Consider the following 23,867-nt stretch of genomic DNA (forward strand, 5'->3'; position numbering starts at 1 on the left):
CTGTCCTGGGCCTCCATTGCCAGAGTGAGGCCACACGCAAAATGGAGGAACAGCACGTCATAGCTATATGAACATTGCCTAAAATTGGAGAAATCAATCTCTAACAACCCCTCCACCCACCCCATCCCTTTTCTCCCCCACAACCCTCTTTCTCTCCCCCCTTCTCCTAGACTCGCACCTATTTCTCCCTTCCCCATCCATTCCTTCCTCCGGCTTCACAATCCGCAACTCTTCAAACCTTTTGTTTCACACTTTTCGCCCCCCATCTCTGGCCCTTATCCAACCAACTGTTAAGCCCCCTCTCGCCTGTTTCCTGCCACACTTCGTCCAGCCCCTCCTCCTAGCTTTCTTCTCACCCCCCCCCCCCCATCTGTGTGGAGAAGGGTCTCAACACAAAATGTCACTATCCATGTTCTCCAGGGATGCTGCCTGACCCACTGAGTTACTCCATCACTTTGTGACCTTTATTTTTAGAATCAAGTTGTTATGATGTGCAGGGGATCACCCAAATAGGTGGCAGTAGCAGGGACTGACAATGGGGCTGATTGGAGAGCAGTTTCTAGGTGGCAGGGGCAAAATGGGCAGAATAACTTCTCATTTATGACATAGCTATTGAATCTACAACTATCAAAACATGTATTTTTTGCTTTGATGAGTGTCACTGGTTAAGGCAAGAGTTGTCCCTCCTATGCCTAGTTAAGAACAAGAAATTGAAACATGAGCAGTCCACGTGGCTCCCTAAAACCAGCTGTTATAAGAATACAGCTGACCTGATATTGGCTTCAACAACACTTCCCCGCCTGTTTCTCATAATCCCATATAGAATGACGATTGTTTATCTCAGCCTTGAATATGTTCAAAGATTCAGCCTCCACAAGTCTATGGGGGAGTTGGTGGCGAATATCAAACATTCACAAGACTCTGATCTCCTCTTCATCTCCATCTTAAATACACAACCCCTTATTTTAAACAATGACCCTTTGTTCTCGATTCCCCATGGAGGGAAAACATCTTCTCAGCATCCAATCTATCAAGCTTCTTACATTTCAATAAGATCTCATTATTCTAAAATCAAATATATGGGCCCAGCACACTCCAGTTTTCCTTACAAAACAAACACCTCACCGCAGACATCAATCTATTGACCGTCTAACACAAATATATCTCTTCTTAAATAAGGAGATCAAAACTTTGTCCAGCGAAGAGTTGCGAATTGTGAAGCTGGGGGAAGAAATGTAGGGGAGGGGTGAAATAGATGCAAGTCCAGGAGGGGAGTAGAGAGGGGAGAGGGGGGAAGAAGGGGAGGGGTTTTAGTTTACTGAAATTGGAAAGTTCAGTGTTCACACCATTGGGGTGTAAGATACCCAAGCAGTATATGGTGCTGTTCCTCCACTTTTCATGTGGTCTTACTCTGGGAATGGAAGAGGCCCAGGATAGAAAGGACAGTGTGGGAATGGGAAGGGGAGGTAAAATGGTCAGCAAACAGGAGATCTGGTAGTCCTTGGTGTACCAAGCGGAATTGTTCTGCGAAACAGTTGCTGAGCCTACTCTTGGTTTTGCTGATGTACAGGAGGCCACATCAGGAACACCGGATGCAGTAGTTGAGGTTAGAGGAGAAGCAAATAAACCTCTGCCTCACCTGTAAGAACTGCTGCGGTCCTTGGATAGTGGCGAAGTTGGAAGAATGGGACAGGTGTTACCTCTCCTGAGGTTGGAGGGAAAAGTAGCAGGGGAGGGGTGGTTTGGGTGGGAAGGGATGAGTGAACCAAGGAATTGCAGAAGGAAACATATCTGTGGAAGCTGGAAAGGGGTGGGGATGGGAAGATGTGACTGGTGGTCGGGTGGTAGGTTCACATTGGGGACGATGGAAATGTTGGAAGATGACGTGTAGATGCAGAGACTGGTGGGGTGAAAGGCAAGGACTTTCAATCTAAAGCCAATCAGTTTAAAGGAGAATCCCAACTCAAATGTTTCCTATCCACATTATCCAGAGATGTTGCCTGATCCACAGAGTTACTCCAGCACTTTGTGTGAATTTTCTCTGAGTGCTCCAGTTTCCTGCCACAGTCCAATGATGTGCCAGTTTGTAGGATCATTGGCTTCTGTAAAAATTGTTCCTAATGTGTAGGATTAGTGCACAGGTGATCATTGGTGGGCAGAAGGGCCAGTTTCCACGCTATTTCTCTGAACTAAACTAAACATTGATGCAATTGCAAAGAAAGCCCATTAAGTCTATGCTTCCTTCGAAGATTGAGCTCCAATATGTCAACAAATACTCTATTGCACTTTTATATGTGTACCGTGGAGTGTACTCGGACTCGTTACATCAAGGCCTTTATAGCAAAAGAACACCCAGAAATAAAGGAGACTGCAGAGAATGATAAACACGGCCCGGCCCATCACAAGTATTGATTTCCCGACCTCAAAAAGGCAGCCAATATCATCAGAGACCCACACCACCCTAGCCAAGCTAACATTTCGCTAAAAGAAACGGGAAAAGGGTACAGAAGGCTGAAAACCGAGACCACCAGGTTCAAGAACAGTTTCTTCCCAGCAACCATCAGGCTCATGAACACAACATGTACTGTGTCCTTGATTGCACTACGGACTTTGTTTTTTTTTAAACTTTTATGTTTACCATAATTTTCTTCTATTATATTTTTGATGATATATTATTCATGTTATTGTTATTTACAGTGGCACAGCAGTAGAGTTGCTGCCTTCCAAAGACGTGGAGATTTGCGGGTTTATAATTGGCTTCGGTAAATTATTCTTAGTGTGCAGGATAGAACCATTGTATCGGTGATCATTGGTTGGCACAGACTCAATTGGCAGAAGGGCCTGTTTCCATGCTGTTTCTCTAAATCTGTATCTCAGGCCCAGAAAGCTGCAGCAAGTAAGTGTTTCGTCATTCAGTGTCAGTACATATGGCAATTAAACAGTGAATCTTCTCTCTTGGTAATTTCAGATTTCATCAACCTCTTCCTATATATATCCCCACCAAAAAAAGGACACAAAGTGCTGGAGTAATTCAGTGGGCTCACCACCCCAGACAATCCCTTTCAGTCATTCACTAGCCCTCACTACCTTCATTAACCTAACATCACCACCATTCATATCATTCATTATAAATCAGAGTGGGAGTTGGCCAATTAGCACCTTAAACCTGCTCTGCCATTCAATAAGATTATAATCAAGTCTTGGCTTCAAGCACCACTTTTGGACTTTCTGCCCACATCTTGTATGCTAACTGCAGGGGGTCCAGCAGGGGGTTTGTGATGTTTTTCAGCTGGGCCAGCACAAGTCTAACAAGTGTTAACTGTAGGAAAATAACTGCAGATGCTGGTACAAATCGAAGGTATCACAAAATGCTGGAGTAACTCAGCAGGTCAGGCAGCATCTCTGGAGAGAAGGAATGGGTGACGTTTCGGTCTAGACCCTTCCACAGACTGATGTCAGGGGGGGCGGGACAAAGAAAGGATATAGGTGGAGACAGGAAGACAGTGGGAGAACTTGGAAGGGGGTGGGGAAGAGAGGGACAGAGGAACTATCTAAAGTTAGATAAGTCAATGTTCATACCGCTGGGCTGTAAGCTGCCCAAGCGAAATATGAGGTGATGTTCCTCCAATTTGCGGTGGAACTGTGACCCTAGAGGAGACCCATGATGGAAAGGTCAGACGGGGAGTGGGAGGGGGAGTTGAAGTGCTCAGCCACTGGGAGATCAGGTTGGTTAAGGCGGACTGAGCAAATGTGTTGAGCAAAACGATCGCCAAGCCTGCGTTTGGTCTCGCCGATGTAGAGAAGTTGACATCTGGAACAGCGGATACAATAGATGAGTTTGGAGGAGGTGCAGGTGAACCTCGGTCTCACCTGGAAAGACTGTTTGGGTCCTTGGATGGAGTCAAGGGGGGAGGTAAAGGGACAGGTGTTACATCTCCTGCGGTTGCAGGGGAAAGTGCCTGGGGAGGAGGTGGTTTGGGGAGGAGGTGGTTTGGGTAGGAAGGGACGAGTGGACCAGGGAGTTACGGAGGGAACGATCTCTGCGGAATGCAGAAAGGGGAGGAGATGGGAATATGTGACCAGTAGTGGGATCCCGTTGGAGGTAACGGAAATGTTGGAGGATAATTTGTTGGATACGCTGGCTGATGGGGTGGAAGGTGAGGACAAGCAGGATTCTGTCCTTGTTACAAATGGGGGTGGGGGAGCAAGAGCGGAGCTGCGGGATATAGAGGAGGTCCTAGTGTTAACTGTATTTTTGTGTTGTCATTTGTGAGCGGAGCACCAAGGCACATTCCTTGTATATGCACATACTTGGCCAATAAACTTATTCATTCATTCATCTCTTGCCTCCCTTAGAGTTCACGTCTGTCATCCTCAACATAATAGATTCAGCCTTCATCGTGTTCTCGTGTAGAGAATTACAAACATTTCCAGGCCTGAGAGAAGAAATTGCTCCTCACTTCCAATAAGAACTGTGTAGCGTTTTATCTAAAGTCTAGACATCAACGCGTGGAGAACTGTTCTCTCAGCATCCACTATCAATCCCTCTCAGAATCTCGTTTCAATAAGATTACCCTTCCTTCTTCTAAAATCCAACGAGTACAGATCCAACCTATTCGACCTTTCTGCAAACATCAGCCGCTTCATCCAAGTGATGAGCTTAGTGAAGTTTCTCTACATTACTTCCATTTCAAGTAAATCCTTCCTTAAATTAGGAGGCCAAAACTGTACACTGCACTCCAGCAGTGGTCTCACCAGTGTCAGTAAAGTTGCATTAAAACTTATTTTACACTTCACTTTTAAACCTTCCCATTGCTGCTCTGCTCCACCTCCTGGCTGGAAACTCATCACCACAGCTGTGAGTTCTAGCACGTTTCTGACTATCTAAACTCTAGATCAACAGGAACACCTATTTATACAATACTGAGCACATGAATTCCATCCTGAAGCATATACATGTTCTATCTCCACATAACATTCAATTTGCTACTGTTTTTCCAAATGATTTCTTACCGTTTCGGAGAATGCGGATTCTAACAACTCTTTCACCACTCACATCAAGGTAAACCAGCATGTGCAGTTCCTTATGTTCTCAAATTTAAATTTACCTTGCTTTGCTCTGTCTGCTTTATTAAATATAACAATAACAGCTGTTGATCAGGTCATTTGACCATTCTACTTTCCATGTATAGGCTAATATCTCTTCTCTTTTCTTTGAGTCCGTCCTCACCTTCTCCATCATGGTCTGGTTTGGCTCAGCCACCAAGCACGACATCCGGAGGCTGCAACGGATCGTTCAAGCAGGTGAGAAGGTTGTTGGCTGCTACCTTCCCCCCATTGACGAACTGTACACTGCAAGGGCCAGGAAGCGAGCGAGCAAGATCATCTCTGTCCCCTCTCACCCTGGCCACAAACTCTTTGAAGCACTTCCCTCTGGAAGGCGACTCCGGACTGTGAAAGCAGCCACAGCCAGACATAAAAATAGCTTTTTTCCCCATGAGTGGACTACTCAATAACCAAAGTCTGTAGTTTCTTTTTTCCTCAGGTTTATTTTCACCCACATGTTTAAACCGTAATGTATCCTTATTGTTTTGATGTGTTTATGCTTTATTCTTAATTGTTAACTGTATGTTTATGTTGTCATTTGTGAGCAGAGCACCAAGGCACATTCCTTGTATATGCACATACTTGGTCAATAAACGTATTCATTCATTCATTTAGTTCACTTCATCTGGAAAAATGATATAATTATCAATTACAAGATAAGAAGATAGTTGGTAGATAGACTGACAAATAAACAAATAAAGGTTACCAAGCATAAGAATGGAACATGCATTCGAGAGTGCAACACCACTGTCCCATCCGGTGTTTTCCTGACTGGATGCAGAGTACAAATATTTAACGTGCATGTTGCTTTACTAAAATCTTGTTAGCCACAATTATCAAAGAAAAAGTGATCATTCTTCAAAACATTTGCACCACAAGATAGCAACACTGGACGCAAGTAAATATGCATTGGAATTCTAATCAATACTTTTCTCCGTTCATCCATCTCATTTTGTGTACTTTTCCAATAGACCCTTGGACTATCTTTGATTGGACTTTACCTTCCACTGGATTATGATCACGCATTATCTTTCCATTGACTGGTTAGCACGCAACAAAAGCTTTTCACTGTACTTCGGTACACATGGCAATAAGCTAAACTCAAATTCAATCATAGATATATTTTTCCTAAATTATTATGACCAACAGACTTGTTTCAATCTATAAAGAACATCTATGATCATTCAAGACCAGAAAGCCACTCTAGAATCTAGAATCTGCAGGTTACCCAGTTACCTCTGCTTCTCAAAGGGCTGTACTTTCCCATCATGTAGATAGTATCCTACTTTGTATCATCATTTGTCAGATCTTTGCCCACATTCTTAATTCATGTTATCTCTTCATAGCCTCCTTACATCATGGAGTCAAACAGCACATAACAAGCCCTTCAGCCCAATGAATCAGCAATAACCATCAATTCATTCTAATACTACATTAATCTCATTTTTGTATTGTTGTCACAACTTCCCTCCCTCGCCTTCTCCCGTCCCCACTCTCTCTCCCCCACCTTCCCTTACTCCACCTTTCTATACTCCTCCTCTCTACCTTCCCACACTCTTCCTACCCACCACCACCTTCCCTCCCTCCACCTACCCACCACCACCTTCCCTCCCTCCACCTCTCCCCACCCCTCTCTTTTCCTCCCTCTCCTCCCTCTCCTCTCCCTTTACTACCTCCCCTCCAATTCCTTCCTTCCTTCCTTCCTCCCCCTCTCCTCCCTCTCCTCTCCTCCCCCTTCCTTCTCCCTTCCTCTCCTCCCCCTTCCTTCTCCCTTCCTCTCCCCTCCTCTCTTCTCCCCCCTTCCGTCGCTCGGGCCTTTTGCCAGACAGGCAGTTGGAAAAACCAGCGTCGCATCCACTGACCAGCGCTGGCGGGTATTTTAAACTACCGGCCGGCATTCGGTTACCTCTTTGCCAGTAGCGTCGTCACTGACACCCAATAGCGAGTATAGATCTAACTGCAAGATTTCTTTGGCTGCCATCTCTCGCGTTCTGTGAGGGAGGAAAGCAGATCCCGACAAGTGGATTATAAACCGGATTGCGACGAGCACTCAGGCCTCAAGCCTGACCCACAAAACACCCTAGTCCAAGACAGCCGCCATGACTCTTGGGATTGTAGTTCCAAACGCTGCAGCCCCGCACCTTTCAGCCATCTTGGTACCATGACGACTACAACCCCCAGCAAGCCTCAGCGCGCATGCTGGGACTGTACCCGGCCTGTCGCCCAGTTCACAGCTGGTAGGCAGAGGTGATTGCTCATGGTGCGCGCTGGGATCTGTAGTACCATTAGCTTTTCTCTCCATGATAAGGCGGCCACTGTGACAGTGAGGGAACTGCATCTCCCGGCGTGTGTCCAATGCAATCGGTGCGTTTCCAGGTGGCCCTGGAGAAGCAGACTGGAGATTAATCAGCGAAAGCTGATGGAGGTTTTCAGTGGATGGAAAGTGGGCCAAAGTAACCGAGTTACATCTATTTTCACAATATTAGGACGTGTGTTGCACCATTGTTTAAAATGACTGGACGATGCTTCGGGTGCGCGGCCAAATTCACTTTGCTGAAGAAAGAGGTAAGTTCAGGCGGAAAACTTCAAGGCCTCTTCTGTTTGTTTGAATCTTCGTTATTAAGCCTCAATGTCAGGATTATGAGCAGCTTCTAACATTTTCTAATAGGTATAACCTCGAGGATGGGCTATGTTGGGATCTTGTATTAGGAAACGAGCATTGTTCGTGGAAGGGCGTTTTGAGAACAGGGATCACGGCTCCATAAGTGCTGGAGTAACTCAAAGGGCCAGGCAGCATCTCTGAAGAACATGGACATTTCTTCAGACTGATTGTAAAGGGGGGGAGGGTGGGGAGGAGGAGAGAACGCTTAAAGGGAGGAGGGGCAGAGTAGCAGGCAGGGAGAAGGTACAGGAGAAAGCCTGGCAGGTGATAGATGGATAAAGCCGATGAGGGGTTTTGTTAGATGGTTGGACAAAGGCCAGAGATAGAGTCATACAGTATGGAAACAGGCCCTTTGGCCCAAGGTGTCAATGCTGACCAAGATGCCCACCAACACTAATCCCACCGGGCCTATATCCCTCAAAACCTTTCCTATCCATGTACCTGTCCAAATGTAATTTAAATGTTGTTATAGTGCCTGCCTCAAGTACTTCCTGTGGCAGCATGTTCCATATACTCACCCAAAACGTTACCTATCCATATTCCCGAGAGATGCTGTCTGACCTGCACTTTGTGTCTTTATTTGGAAACTGGCATCTGCAATTCCTTTTTTTCCTTAGGTTTAAGTTAGTCATGAATATGGATGTCTGGGCCTTGTCTATTGTCTATTGTCTAAATTGGGATAAAGCAGATTACAGCATTGTTAGACAGGAGCTAGGAAGAGTAAATTGGGAGCAATTTTCATTGGGTATGTCTTCATCTGATATGTGGGAGACAATTAAAGGCCAGCTGGTCAGAGTTCAGGATCGGCATGTTCCAGTAAGGAGGAGGGATAAGGATGGCAAGCTAAGGGAATGACCTTGGATAGCCAATGAGATTGTAAATTTGGACAAGAAAAAAAAGAAGCATATGTAAGATTAAGAAGATGAAACCAGGCCTTAAAGGAATATATAAAACAAGCAGGAAAGAACTTGATAAGGAAATAGAAGGGCCGGGGGGGGGGGGGGGGGGGGGGGGGGGGGGGACAAAAGGGAGAAGGTAGGACCACTCAAGGATAACAGAGGGATCAGAGGATATAGCATCAGAGGATATAGGTGAGGTACTAAACAAGTACTACGGGAAGAAGGAGATGGAAGATAGTGAGATCAGTGTGGGGAATACTTGTATACCAAGGTTAGTTTGAAATCAAGAAGGAGCTGGACGAAGATCATTAAGGTGGATAAATCCCCAGGGTCTGAGATTCCAGATTATCCCAGAAATGGAGAATTACAAAGTTTCCCTTCCCTTTGTTTAAGAAGGAAAGTAGAGATTATCGACAAAATTATAAGCAAATGAACCTCGTGTCAATGGTAGGGAAGCTATTGGAGAGGATTTTTCAGGAGTCAATTTACTCACATTTGGGAGAGAATGGGCTATTAATGGACAGTCAGCAAGGGTTTGTCCATGGAAGGTCATGCTTTACAAACTTGATTGAGCATTTTTTAAATGAATTGATGAGGATAGGGAAGTGGATGTTGCCTTCTTGGATTTTAACAGATCTCCTGAGTTGTCTCATTAAACCAGACCTGGTGATTTCTGGTAGAGAAGCTGATATCTTAACAACTTAACATTTATTGCATGAATCCCAATAGGAGACAAACTGATTCTTTTTGGTGACCATTTCAAGTTTGGAAGGGACACAAACTTAAGGGAAAGCTAACTCTAAAGTAGTTATTTATCTGTAAAGAGTCTGGAAACAATCTTGTCATAATCAATATCCTGTTTAGTTGGGGAGAAATGTACAAGGCATCATGGGGTATCTTCCATGATCCAAGCATTAGCACCTCCCGGATTGCATAGCGCAGGAATGAAAGAAAGACTGTTCAGATCACTTGTGGCGTGACGGGTGTTGATTCCTGCTAATAGATTGCTGCCCAATTCTGCCTGCCATATCCATAAATCTGGCCTCAAAATGTTGTCTTGGAAGCAGTGCTTGAACATTTGAAGTGCTTAAGATGTTGCAGATGAAGCTCTACCCACATAATGCCTCGCAAAGGACTGAATGACCTCCAATCAACAAGAGTCAAAATATCTGGGCTTCTCTGATCTATTATAATTAACATTGTGTAGATGAGGGCCTTTTCTATCGTGAAACACTAAGACTGACTTTGTGAGAATGACCAGGAGATCAAGGAATGAATTAAACATATATGCAACATGGTTCTACAGGCACCCATAGATAAAGGTCCAACAAGAAACTTGTGACCTTAAAAGCAGCTCATGAGTGAAAACAGGCGATCCAGTAACTAGTCTGTAACCACAGCATGTGTGAATTTGTGAATACTGACAAGGCCATCTGTAGCTGAAATGCACTGGATCATTCTCGCCGAGAAGCTAAGATATAGAAAAGGTATACCTAGGATAGAGAGTAAGCCAGCATCTGTGAAAAGGAACTTCCAAAATGTCATCAACCAATACTCCATCTTTGATGTGACTAACCTTGATTCTATTCTTTAGGCGTGAGTAACTATGACTCTCTTAAGCGTGGAGAGACACATCATAGTTACTCGAAGGGTGGTCACTCCCTAGCGGGAGTGGATATGGTTACTCGGCATGATGTATACGAGTCTTTAGGTTTCTCCTTAAGTGACATGCCGTGTAGGGTTGTGGCTGCCTTGACGGACGTCTGAGGCCATAGTTCCGCAGCTGTCGACGTCGGATACCTACCACATTAGCTGCTGTATCTTGGATTCTAGCACACAGCGAGCCATACCTCCTCGCAAGGTCCCTGCTGGAAACGTCTCGCCTGGCAAACAAGACGGCAAAATCGTCTGCCCCGAGAATCCATAACCCGGGCTCCTAGGCAAAGTTTACCAATTGGCTCAGAGCAGTAAGAACTTACTACGGGCCTGGCAAGCGTCCCTGTTAATTCCGGTTCTTTTACCCTCAGTCTGGTTTCAATAATAATTGCGGTGAACACTGGCTGAGTACAACAGATTTAGTACCTTGTGGCCTTGACTCTAAAGTATCTGATCAATTCCCCCGACAGTTGTCTGAGTTGTTTTGATTTGTCAGGATATCGTTCACATAGAATTTACGAGGCACTGTTTGGTTCGGTCGTAATATCTAAACAATTACCCATTTTGGTTACTTTATAATTCAACACAGTCATGTTTCAAACAGCACAATTACTTAACTATTATTTTCAAACGGCACAAATACTTAACAATTTCACAACAATCATCGATATCGTACAGCCTTAGACTATCGCGAACGCGTACTTCAACCCTCAGTAATTTTATTACTGACCCTCAGCCGCTATGTAAGTGTCCCGCAGCAACTCTGTGCTGCTGACCCTCAGTGACATTTAATCACTGACCTGTTTTTCCATCAGTAATTCTATGTTACTGACCCTCAGTGATATTTAATCACTGACCTATTTTTCCCTCAGTAAATCTATGTTACTGACCATCAGTGATATTTGATCACTGACCTAATATTTGCCTCTTCCAGTATTCGCCAGACTAACCTGAATTTCGTCGGGACATCATAATGAGCTAGCGAATGGCCGATTCATCATCAGACTGGCGGATTAGAGGTAGTGAAAACTACTTACATCGGGGACCCACTTCCTCTCTCCGCGTCCAAGACGACTCAGCTCCTTGACCGCAAACTCGCAGTGGATGTCCGTTGAAATCCCACCGCTGTCACCAAATGTTCATTCCGGTTCTTTTACCCTCAGTCTGGTTTCAATAATAATTGAGGCGAACACTGGCTGAGTACAACAGATTTATTACCACGTGGGACTTGACTCTAATCCGACTCTGATCAGACTCCTCCCAGAGCTTCACAGACCTGATAGAGCAAGCAAACTTGTCTTACAACTTATCATATATTTATACAGAGTTCAAACAAACAATTATCAAAAACCGATCACAACTAATAAACGTATACAGGAGGTGTTACAAAAAAGCAAAGCTAACCTATCAGTATTTGTCACATGGTCTCAAGGAAAACCACCAATCCTCATGATCTCACACTATTAACTCTTAACAGCCATTTGTTACAGCTGTCATACAAGACTATCCAACAAGGACTCAGTCAAAGATCAGATTCCTTATCACTATACTGCTGGGTTCTTTCTCGTCTACAAAAACACCCATCCATCAGTAAACACACACTCCCAAGGAGAGAGGGCGTTATCTTTTCTAAGCATAACATCTCTTAACATCTTGTACCATCAGAACAAAGACGCCATACAAACTCCAGCACGTAGCTCCATATGGTACAAGCATTAGCTATAGGTCAGGCAAGGTCAGGCTGACCTTTTACTTATTCTACAATTTTATTCTTTACACTATTTTACTTATTCTCATCCCTAGGCATGCCCCCGGAAGAGCGTGCTGGGAGACCCAACGACTCCACAGTGGTGCAGGCAGCAGGCCTACTGTGAGCGACGTGCTGCAAAAACAAAAAGCCCGTATGACATCTTGGGCAAAACCCGCCCCTCGGATGGTATGGCAGTGGCTATCCAAGATCCGAGTGGTGGTTTCCCGGCTTCTGTTATGTGCTTCACGGCTTAAGCTTGTGGTCCCTCCGCTAGGATATGGGAACTGCTCATCATTCCTTTTAAGATCACAGGCTTGACAAGGGGGTCATTTTGGTCCAGGCATTCGATGCGATTCATGAACATCGAATTTGTCGGTGGACGGCCCACTTAAGCCGGAAATTGGACTAGTCAGCTGAAGACCAAACAAATGGTCTGAGACTAGTCCGACACAAATTGTCCACTGCACGAGAGTCCCTGTGCTACCCAGCCTGGTAAGGGTTGAAAAAGTCACCCGACAAAGTTTCTAGAAAAGTCAAAGTCTCTACTGAAGTAATAAAACTTGGCAGGTTAGTATTTCTAGTAAAAAATCACATCCCTGGGAAGAAGAAAACACGTCATGGTCGTATACAAATGATAAGGTACCTAGTGAGAATCTTCGCCACATGTCAGATGACAAAGCTTTAGAATAAGTGGTGGGACATTTGGAGAAAATATGAACTTTTTCTCATCCAGATGCAATCTGGAAAATGCTGACAGGGAGGGTAATGGAGACAGTATTTCTCACAACATTTGGGAGATATCTAAATAAGCACTTGAATAACCAAGTGGATAGTGGACACTAAGTGAGTAAATGAGATTCACGTATATGGGTATTGGATGGTTGGCATAAGCATGATGGGTTGAAGGGCTTGTTTCTGTGTTCTGTGACTTTCTCTATGACAGACCATAATTGGGACAACATCTTTGACGGCAAGGCTTGTCTCTTTGTCTGCCATGTGGAAAATCTTCACAAGGCCTCCTGCTCAACCGCTTTCTATGTGTGACTAAGGAGTTTCTCACTGAGTCACAATGTACATTCTGTCATTTGAAAGGTACAAAAGAGATGACCTTCACTACACTGAGCACTTTGGGGAAGCATCACTAAACACCAAAAATAACGTACTCATGTCTCCGCATCTGTTACATGATGGCATGCAAGCCATGATCCTCAGTAATTGGTCCACCACATATACATTGCAGACTGAGGTGAAGTAAGGCAATGCCATTATACCAACTCCCTTCTCAATCTTCTTCATTACAGTACTCTGCAATGTCACCAACACAGTTCCCCTGGAATGGATAAATATACAGGATGAATGGGAAACTGCTCAGTCTTGGCCACGCCTACAAGATCACACCGGCTTCAGTCATCATTTACAGTATACAAACAATGTTTACATATGTCTAATTCGTTCTTTCAGAGCAAGACCCAAAAAATAGTTTAATCGTCTGTCATAATTTATCCATTGTTTTCATATTTGCCTTGTAACAATAGGAGAAAATAGGGAATAGTTGTGAAGACCTTGGTATGTGTTTTGTTGTGAATTAATTGACATTCTTTACCTTGTTTTTACATTTTGCCAGCTTGCCTGCAAGAACTGTGGCTATGCTTTTTGTTCATCTTGCCTTGGTCACGTTGCTTTGGTCCCCCGCTGTGGAAATACACAGCAAAAGGTCTGCAAACAATGCCATGGAACTCTTACAAGGTAAATGATTAAGAGTCAAGAGCGTTTTGTTGACATAGGCACTGGGACCAGAACAACAAAGTTTTTGTTGCAGCAGCAAAATATATATGCAAAAATCAAAATGCACCATATTGTCAGTTATACCACTTAACCTGGCCATAATAGGGCAAGCTTAAATATGTAGTGCAAGCTTATACAAAGGTCCATAGTAATTTGGTGCTGAGGTAGTGTTGTGGTTAAGCATGATTCCAAAGCCTCTTGGCTAATGGGAAGAACCTATTCTTGAATCTGGAGGTAGTAGTTCTCGGGCTCCTGTGTCACCTTACCTATAGTAGTTGCAAGATGAGATCGTGGCCAGGATTGTGTGGTTCTTTGATGATGTTATCTGCCATCTTGAGGCAGCAATTCCTGTGGATATATTTGATGGTAGGTAGGTCAATACCTGTGACGCACCGGAGTAATGTCCACCAATTTCTGCAGCCTCCTTCATTCTTGGAATTGATGTGAAAGTTGCATAATCAAGATAATCAGAACATTTTTGTTCATAAAAATGAAAAAAAAAGATGTTGGAAATCTCAAATAAAAGCAGAAAAAGCTGGAAACACTTAACAAGCTGGGCAGCATTTGTTTGAGGGAATGTCCTTTGTTTCTCTTTCCATGGACTGCTGCCTTACCTGCAGAGTATTTCCAGCATATTCTGTTTTTATTTCTCGATAATGATATCACTAGTGCAAAACCTATTTTATTTTATAGCTTCTTCTGATACCATTCGATTGACACTGGGGATAAGCAAACAAATTTTGTTGTTGCATAAAATTGTTCTCTTTGTAAGAGGTTTCTCAAATACATTTGAAAGCTTGGGTGCTGGTGAATCAAAAAGGGTAAACAACTCATTTTGGTTACATGGGTAGAGTTTGAGCACTTGGGTTGATCATTCAGTCAGCTGCATGTATCCCATATGGTGGGGCTAGGATGGCATATTATGAAAGTGCAATCAGACAAGGCTTTAATTGGTAGACATAAAATGCTGGAGTAATTCAGCAGAACGGGCGGCATTTCTGGAGAGAAGGAATGGATGACGAGACCCTTCTTCAGACTGATGACAGGGGAGTGGGCGGGACAGAGATAGAATGTAATCGGAGACAGTAAGACTGGTGGGAGAACTGGGAAGGGGGAGGGGATGGAGAGAGAGGGAAAGGCTTTAATTGCCCATTGTCATTTGCACTGGTGCATTTGCTTTCCTTCCGAGAACACATGGACAACTATGTAAGGTAACCCAATCTGCCCACAGCATAATTTGAGTTACTTGAATAGAAGTTTTGATGTTAGTGGTAGCTCTACAATATCACGGTGTATTAAATCAGTTGTTTGATGGCATTATAAAGGTGCTAGCTGAAAGCAACTGTAGAGATGTTGTCATCAGATTGATATTTTATTCTTTGCTGTTAGTCAAAAAAAAGTAATAATCCTTTTGTATAGCACATTTTCAATCAGTTGTCCCAAGATGCTTCCCAAGAGTTTAACCAAACCTAATTTAATGGCAAGCTTCATAAAGTATTAAAGTTCATTTGTGTGAAAGTGGGGTACAGGGTAAGGAAAGCCAAGAGCTTAGGACCTTGGCATCTGAAGGCATAGTACCTCCCAGATAAGGAATTAACTTAAAATTCAATAAATAAAGATATATTGGAGGGCTGTAGGATTGGAGGATACCAAAGTAAAATGGGGGCGAAGAAATGGCAGAATTGAAAAAACTGAGAGAATTTCGAAAAGCATTCTTTAACCATTGCCAGTATGTCAGTGAGCACAAGATGAATTAAGACTCAAAACATAATTTGGATAACATTTATGGAGGTGGGAGACTGGTTAGGGGCAGTAGGAGAGTCAGATTTAGAGGATACAAAAAGTTGGTCAACAATCTCAGGAGAAAATGAGTTGAGGCAGGAGAAGAAACAGATAGTAGAATGAATATGACATTTAATGTTCACACAAGATAACTGAATCAAAAATTGCAAGTTTATTGCTCGAATACCTTCTTCGTCCTTGTGGCTCAGACAGCCAATTGTTATGTGTATCGTTATCTGGCTCAATGACCATACAGTTTAAATTTATGTAATAAGTATCCACACTGTCATGAGTGAAGGGTGACATTTGCTTAAGGACACAAAGATTAGAATCAGTCTGGGAAAGGGACACAGGCCATGTGAATTAGGAGACTCGCAGAATGGAGAATTTTTAACAAAATACCTATTGCTCATTCTTTCACAGCACCAAAAAACAGGATAATACTGCAAGATGGTCACCACCAGAGAACTACAAAAAGTAAGAGATATTGCTTCTAAATTGGTAGCAGTATTTATACATGCATTTTGTAAGTGCTAGGAGAATGCAGAACTGTGTGATCCTTTTGTTCCTTCAGAAATAAAGGTAGGTGAATCTGAATAATATCAGTGGACAATGACAACGAAATACAGGGACAGACGTACCTGATTCAATCTCCTTTCATTATTAAATTAGAGTGTAGGTGGCTCTCATAGAGCAGCCCAGAGGTGCAGTGGTTAGGGCTGTTCCAGCAATTGAGTTTGATTCTGCCTGTGCAGAATTGCACATTCGCCCAGTGACTGTGTGGGTTTCCTCTGGCTGCTCTGGTTTTCTCCCATGTTACAAAAAATTGCTGGTAGGTTAATTGACTGATGTAACTGTCCCCAATATGTTGGTGGCAGAAGAATAAGAGCTAATTATTGGGTTCTGAGAGAGAATCATTTATTGGGAAATAAGAGGTGGAATGGTAGTATGGGAATGCTTGGAGAGCTGACATAGATTCAAATATCCTGTCACCATGAAATGTTGAATCCTTGAGAAAGCGTAGGTGCTTAAAGGCACAGATGCGGTGTTCTGAAGGGCCTGTTTCCATGTTGTATGGTTCTAATTTCATAGTCATGAATGCTATGGCTATGTTTTTTACCTCAGTATGTGTTAACTGCCTTTGATCCTTATCCTTGTTGAAGTTTATTCTGTGGGAATGATGAGTTATGGAACCTCACTAGATGTGAATATTGAAACTTTATGATGAATAAAATTTTCAACACAATTCAGTTCCTCACACTTCCAATGTACATGTTTTGCTTCGGTATAATATCATTTTTACAATTGGAAATCAGTTTTCTGTTAACATTTCAGGTCATTTTTAATTCCTCTCAAACAATTAACCAATGACTACCATCACTTGTTGTTCACTATAACAATGGCCTGTTTTCTTTAGTATCGGAAGGCGCTCCCACATGTCGATTTCCAAAGTTGTCCTTGAGAAGTTCAATTTTCTCGTTCTTGACAATCTTTCTTCTTCTGTGCAATGCTCTTAAAGCCCACATCCATTCAAGAGTTCAAATACTGTTCTGGCGAGATTCTACTCGCACTCCTTTTACTTTCCCAACAGGATACAAGTAATGAAAGTAAGAGAATTGGATGCATAATTAAAAGGAGAAAATTTGTAGGGCAATTGGGAAATAACAGGAAAGTGATAGCTATTTGAGAAGAGAGACAATAATCCAAGTATGACTGGAAAATTTTCTATCTTTCCCAATTGGATTTTTCTCTTTCCTCTTCGGTGGTCTGCAAGCTGCATAACTCAACCTTGAACTGGGTCTGTTTCTATTATATCATATCATATATATAGAGCCGGAAACAGGCCTTTTCGGCCCTCCAAGTCCGTGCCGCCCAGTGATCCCCGTACATTAACACTATCCTACACCCACTATTAATGATGTGAACGGTAAGACTGGATAGATGCTATAATTCAGCACTGAAACAGACACGAGAGCTATTCAATGTCTCATTTTGACACCAATAATTTATCCCTTTTTTCTTTTGAAGTGCACCTTATCTCCCCTTGGTACATCTTCTGAAACTCAATAGCTTGTTAGGGTGCAGGAGGTGAGCTCACAGGCATTGACCTTCTCCTCCGTACGCCATCACCACCGCTATCTTGATGCCAGCATGCGGTCAATGTTTTGACCTGCGTTAACTTCTTAAAGTTTTGAGCACTTTCATTAGCGCTCCTCTCTGAACTCAAACAGATGAGCCCCAACAGCATGGGTTTAATGGTTAAATAAATCCTTTGACACAATAGTGTCTTCATCATGGCAATGTCAAACTCCGATAATCTGCTTTCCAGTTTTTCGGAAATACTGATGGTTTGTCCATGTATTTGCCAAACCTTCACATTCACCAGGGCCCTGGTTCCTGTGTTGCCTGGCAATTCTCCGTGCTCCCTTTAAACTTACCAGGGTTGCTGGGACATTTATCATTTCTACTGTATAACATCTAATAACAGTGAGTTAAAAGTGTATTGGAGTATTAATATTGAGTAACATCCAATGGTCTGAAAAATCTACATCTAAAAGTCCAGCATCACTGTAGTCCTGGGAATGCCAAATTAATGGAGTTTTTCCTGTAGCAAACTATTTTTTCATGATTCCAGCACTTGGGTTAAGCGACTCCCCCAAAAATATCTCTTGCTCCAACTCTTTATAAATACAGGTTTTTTTTACGTGGTACTCTGAATATGCAATTCTTCATATAATCCAGCTTTCTGTAATGCTATCTTCTGGTGTCTAGGCGAGTAGCTGCTTTGGAAGCCAAACAGCAAGGTCAAGCTGCAGTTCACAAAGGGGTGTGTCAGGCACTCAGCCGTGACAATACATCAAAACACCGGGGTCTTTCGAAAGAGGATCGAGCCATTGCTGAACGATTGGAAAAGCTAAGGGGAGAAACAAAACCAAGTGAGTTCAATTGTTTTACAGGAAATGGTGGTGCCAAAGACAAGACAGATAAAACTTAGACCAGCTAGAATTTTGTTTGGCCTGTCCCTCTGCGAAAATGCAGAATTTGCCATTTTAATTAGTGAATGATTATGGATCAATCAATCTTGGGCATTTCCTCCATGTTGTACTGTGCCAATGTGTCATTGTGTGCTCCAGGATCTATACCATCTCAGAAGGAGATTGAGTGTCGGCTAGCTGCACTGAAGAAGGATTCTCAGCGGCCCATGCCTTCCACCAGGGAGATGGAGGATAGGTTAGCCCTGTTAAGAGGCCAGACCCCACCTTCACAGGCTCCTAAACCCGTAAGGACACCTATGTTTTTATATCTTGCCGAAAGTACAAGTTACCTATCATTCTTTTAATTAAGACAGAAAAAGATAAATAACACATACATTATTGGTTAAGGAGGATGTCACGGCAGTGGTGAGAGGTGACATTACGAACAGTTCGTCTGGTGAGGCTATATGGATGAACCTGAGGAACAAGAAAGGGGTGATCACCTTGTTGGAGGTGTACTACAGACCCCAAATAGTCAACGGCAATTTGAAGAACAAATATGCCAGGAGATTGCAGACAGCTGCATGTCTAATAAGATTGTTAAAGTAGGAGATTTTAACTTTCCCAATATTGACTGGGAAAATCATAGTGTGAAAGGTTTAGATGGGGTGCAATTTCTCAAAGGTGTTCAGGAGAGTTTTCTACAGCAATATGTAGGGAGCCCCACGCCTGAGAGGACAATACTTGATCTAGTCTTGAGAAATTGAGAAGGGCAAGTGAATGAAGTGTTTGTGGAAGAGAATTTTGGGATCAGTGATCACTGTTTGATTAGGTTAAAGATAGTTATGGATAGGGACAGAGAGGGCCCACATATTAAAATGCTAAATTGGGGAAAGGCCAACTTTGAAGGTATGAGAGAAAGTCTTGCTCAAGTTGATTGAGGCAGGTTGTTCAGGGGACAGGAACATCAGCCAAGTGGGATGTTTTTAAAAGTGTGCTGACTAAAGCTTATGATATGCATGTCCTTATTAGAGTGAAAGGCAAGGGAGGTAAGTGTAAGGAAGCTTGGCTGGCAAGAGAAATTGATGAATCGGTCAAGACTAAGAAGGATGCATGGGACAGGTATAGGCAGCCGGGATCAAGTGTATCCCTGGAAGAGTTACGGGAACAAGGGAGCAAAGTAAAAAAGGAAATCAGAAGAGCAAAAAGGGACCATGAGGTAGCTCTGGCAGATAACATTAACGGCAATCCCAAGAGATTTTATAAATACATAAGGGGGAAAAGGATAACTCAAGAGAGAGTGGGACCCCTCAGTAATCAAAGTGGTCAACTCTGTGTGGAGCCGCAGGAGATTGGCATGGTCCTCGATGAGTATTTCTCCTCTGTTTTTACTGAGGAGAAAGACAGGAGGACGGAGGAACTTGGGGCAGTCAATGGAAGTGTCTTGAGAGCAGTCAGTGTTTGCAGTCGAAGAGGTGCTGAAAGTACTATCGTGTATGAAGGTACACTAACCTCCAGGGCCTGATCAGATATATCCGAGGACATTGTGGGAAACCAGAGAGGAAATTGCAGGAGTCCTTCTTAAAATTTATGTTATCTTTAAATACAGCAGAGGTGCCAGAAGACTGGAGGGTGGGAAATTTTATGCCTCTATTCAAGAAGGGCTGCATGGAAAATGCTGGGAACAATAGGCCAGTGAGCTTAGCATCTGTAGTTGGAAAGGTACTAGAGAGTATTCTGAGGGTTAGGATATACAGATATTTAGAAGGACTAGGGCTAATTAGGGATAGTCAGCATGGGTTTGTACGTGAGAGGTCGCGTCTCACAAATTTGTTTGAGTTTTTTGAAGACGTGACCATAAAGGTCATTGAGAGCAGAGCTGTAGATGTATATATGGACTTCAGCAAAGCATTCAACAAGGTTCCACATGGTCGGCTGCCCTGGAACATTAGATCGCATGGGATCCAAGGAGAGATAGTTGAATGGATAGAAAATTGGCTTCATTGAAGGAAGCAGAGGGTGATGGTAGAAGGTTGCTTCTGGGACTAGAGGCATGTGACTAGTGGTGTGTCTCAGGGTTCGGTGCTGGGCCCGTTATTGTTTGTCATCTATATCAATGATTTGAATGAGAACCGACACGGCAAGATTAGCAAGTCTGCCAGAGGAGGTAGTTGAGGCTGGGACTCTCCCTACATTTAAGAAACAGTTAGACAGGTACATGTTTAAGACAGGTTTGGAGAGATATGGGCCAAAAGCGGGCAGGTGGGACTAGTGCAGTTGGGACATGTTGGCCGGTGTGGGCAAGTTGGGCCGAAGGGCTTTTTCCAGTGTCATTCTATGACTATGAAAAGAAATGAAAACAGCTAAGTACTTTATGGTAGACGGCTTAATCATATCATATCATATCATATATATACAGCCGGAAACAGGCCTTTTCGGCCCTCCAAGTCCGTGCCGCCCAGTGATCCCCGTACATTAACACTATCCTAGGGACAATTTTTACATTTACATTTACCCAGCCAATTAACCTACATACCTGTACGTCTTTGGAGTGTGGGAGGAAACCGAAGATCTCGGAGAAAACCCACGCAGGTCACGGGGAGAACGTACAAACTCCTTACAGTGCAGCACCCGTAGGCAGGATCGAACCTGAGTCTCCGGCGCTGCATTCGCTGTAAAGCAGCAACTCTACCGCTGCGCTACCATGCCGCCCTAAATATTGTGTACTTTTGCAAACACTGTAATTTGAACTGATGTTCTAGACAGCTGAACATATAAATTTGGCACAGAGTTGTATTTTTCCTCCTGGTGCTCTCCACGAAATGGACAGATTTAAATTGGGTGCTTGACACATTGTTTACTGGGATGAATCTTGGTCTTGCCCATTGCCGTTGTGGCTGAGATCAGTTTCTTTCAGCGCAGGTTGTGAAATAACAACCACCACCTGCCGTTACCTATGCTGAATGATCAGAGTTCTTGTGCACGTGGTCATTTTATGAAGTTTGAACAAATTAACATTTCAGTTGTAAAAATGAATACAATTAAATGTTTTCCTCACAATGGCCCTAATTTGAGCCATTAAATAACCATGGGAGTTCCATATTCCTAGCAATGAAAGTAAGGTGCACTGGATCCCAAGTATGGCAGTGCGGATTTCTACAAAGCTTATTTACAAGTTAAGTTGAATTCTCTTGCCTTATTCTAGAGTCATCAGGCTCCTGATAACAGGTCTCAAGCAGAGCAAGCCAATGACCTACTCAAACAGATGTCAGAAGAAGCAGCCATAGATGAGAAATACGGCTCTGGTATTGAAGGTAAGGTATACAAGTTATTTTTTATTTGCATTATATTTGATATTTATTAGGCATTGAGATACTGTACTATTTTTGATTTTTATTGAGGAAGTGGGTATAATAAAGTCACGAATAACTGGTTAAGAATTCAGAAGACACATTTTTTTAACTCGGGGAATGACAAGAATATGGAATTCACTACTGCACCGGATTTGTTTAGGTGAATTGTTAGGATGTATTTAAAAAGGGGAAGGGAGGGGGGGATGAGAAGTAGAGTGGAAGAGACTCATTTACACATTAATTACCTATTTCCACTTTCGTCTAAATCTTTATTCTGAGCTTCTACCAGGCACAATGGTTGCAAGCTCCCAGTCCAAGAGCAAGAAGCCTGTGGGAGTTTGTGCTGCCTTATTGAACTCTTTAAGGATTGCGATAATGCAGTATGAGCGCTAGGCTCCATGCTGGGGCTGGAATCTGACTCAGTAACTCAATAACTCTTAGCATTAGCACCGGCTTTGGACCACAACATCCAACTCAATATCACTCAGAATCTTCTGACAGAGAAAGTGACTAACTTAATGGGCCAATCCTTTCCTGAAACTTGGAGAAGTGTGGGAAATTACCAAATGTTCTCCTTTCTCAATCTAAACTTATTTCAGAAGTTTTGAACTCTTAACCCATTTTCCTTCCACTTTATACCATTGCCTACAAATTGATGCAACTTCCCAACTTCCTATTGTAATTATTATTCATAATTTTCTCTATTCTCTTCAGATCCTGCCGGGGTAGAATGATGTAGGTAGCTATGTCTTTCCCACAAAGAGAAAGAACATATCTGACATTAACACATGCACATTTACCAATGGCTGTCATTCGATAGCTTCTACCTTCAGCAACCTTGGTTGTTTTTCCTTGCTTTGTTATGTTAGGAATTGCTGTGTTCTGTGTAATATATGATTTGTCGCCTTAGCTGTGATAAATTTAACGGCAAAGCCTAGAAGTAAACCTTGGGACATTTTGGTGAGTGCAAGCTGATATTTTGTTTTGGCCAGGGCATTTGCACATGAGGGAACATTTGATTCTTGAAAATTGCTGGAAGACAGAAACAAAATTTATTAAATGGTAGAAAGACATTCGGCAGGTCAGGAAGCACAAACAAAAGAGAAGCAGGTTAGCATTTCAGGTCTCCAACCCTCTATTCCTCACTCCTACAAATCAGTTGAGAATTGCAGCTTAGGTCCAGAGTGGTTTAGTCAGCAGAGATGTTGGGAAGCACACCAATGGTGTACTTTACAATATTCCATGGATAGACTGGCTCGTGTTGTTGGCCTGCTGTTCATATATATGTGAGTTTTAGATTAATGACCATGTTAAGTTTGTTGCCAAATTGCCAGCCTTGGACATTCTGTGGTGGGTCATCTGGAGGGAAGCGTGAAAAAATGCACACATTTTTCCTCTAGCCAGAAATAATCCGTCAACTAACCTGTAAGATTTTCAAAACTGATTTCAAGGAATGGTGTGGGGCATCACACTTTTGTTTGGCATCAGTTCTGCCCTAGACTGCAAGTAATTGCAGAGAGTAGTGTATGTAGCCCAATCCACCACCACCCCTTCGACTCTATCTCTCCATCTATACTTCATTCTGCCTCAGAAAAGTAGTCAACATAATCAAGAACCATTTACACCATAGTCATTATTTTTTCTGCCTCCTCCCATTGTGCACAAATACCTGAAAGCACTTGCGTCTAAATGCAAGAACAGCTTCTAAACTCTGTATTAGTTCACTGAATGGCCCTCTCGTCAGTTAAGGGTGTAGTCCTGATCTTCCAATGTACCTGAAAGTGGTGTTTGAAATTTTTTATGTGCACTTTGTCTGTAATTGTGATTCTATAATATTGAGACATTATGTTCTGCACTCTGGTATTTTTTGCTTGACACTACCTGTTGTACTTGTGGAAT

The 23,867-nt window shown here is 42.9% G+C and overlaps 2 protein-coding genes across 3 annotated transcripts in view; one reads left to right on the top strand and one right to left on the bottom strand.

Moving 5' to 3' along the window:
* The window catches only part of dnajc17 (DnaJ (Hsp40) homolog, subfamily C, member 17), a 95,217-nt gene extending 87,993 nt beyond the window's left edge, over nucleotides 1-7,224 (bottom strand). Inside the window, exon 1 of the mRNA XM_078406180.1 lies at nucleotides 7,013-7,224. Coding sequence (XP_078262306.1) covers nucleotides 7,013-7,087 — 75 coding nt within the window. The 5' untranslated portion in view covers nucleotides 7,088-7,224. The remainder of the gene's footprint in view (nucleotides 1-7,012) is intronic.
* Nucleotides 6,883-23,867, top strand: part of zfyve19 (zinc finger, FYVE domain containing 19) — a 34,980-nt gene continuing 17,995 nt past the window's right edge. For both annotated transcript variants that reach the window (XM_078406178.1, XM_078406179.1), the window contains exons 1-6: nucleotides 6,883-7,671; nucleotides 13,698-13,819; nucleotides 16,064-16,117; nucleotides 18,413-18,576; nucleotides 18,775-18,920; nucleotides 21,821-21,929. In XM_078406178.1, the coding sequence (XP_078262304.1) occupies nucleotides 7,618-7,671; nucleotides 13,698-13,819; nucleotides 16,064-16,117; nucleotides 18,413-18,576; nucleotides 18,775-18,920; nucleotides 21,821-21,929 (649 nt within the window). In that variant the 5' untranslated portion in view covers nucleotides 6,883-7,617. The remainder of the gene's footprint in view (nucleotides 7,672-13,697; nucleotides 13,820-16,063; nucleotides 16,118-18,412; nucleotides 18,577-18,774; nucleotides 18,921-21,820; nucleotides 21,930-23,867) is intronic.

The sequence above is a fragment of the Rhinoraja longicauda genome, chromosome 10, assembly GCF_053455715.1.
Source record: "Rhinoraja longicauda isolate Sanriku21f chromosome 10, sRhiLon1.1, whole genome shotgun sequence".
Classification (NCBI taxonomy): Eukaryota; Metazoa; Chordata; class Chondrichthyes; order Rajiformes; family Arhynchobatidae; genus Rhinoraja; species Rhinoraja longicauda.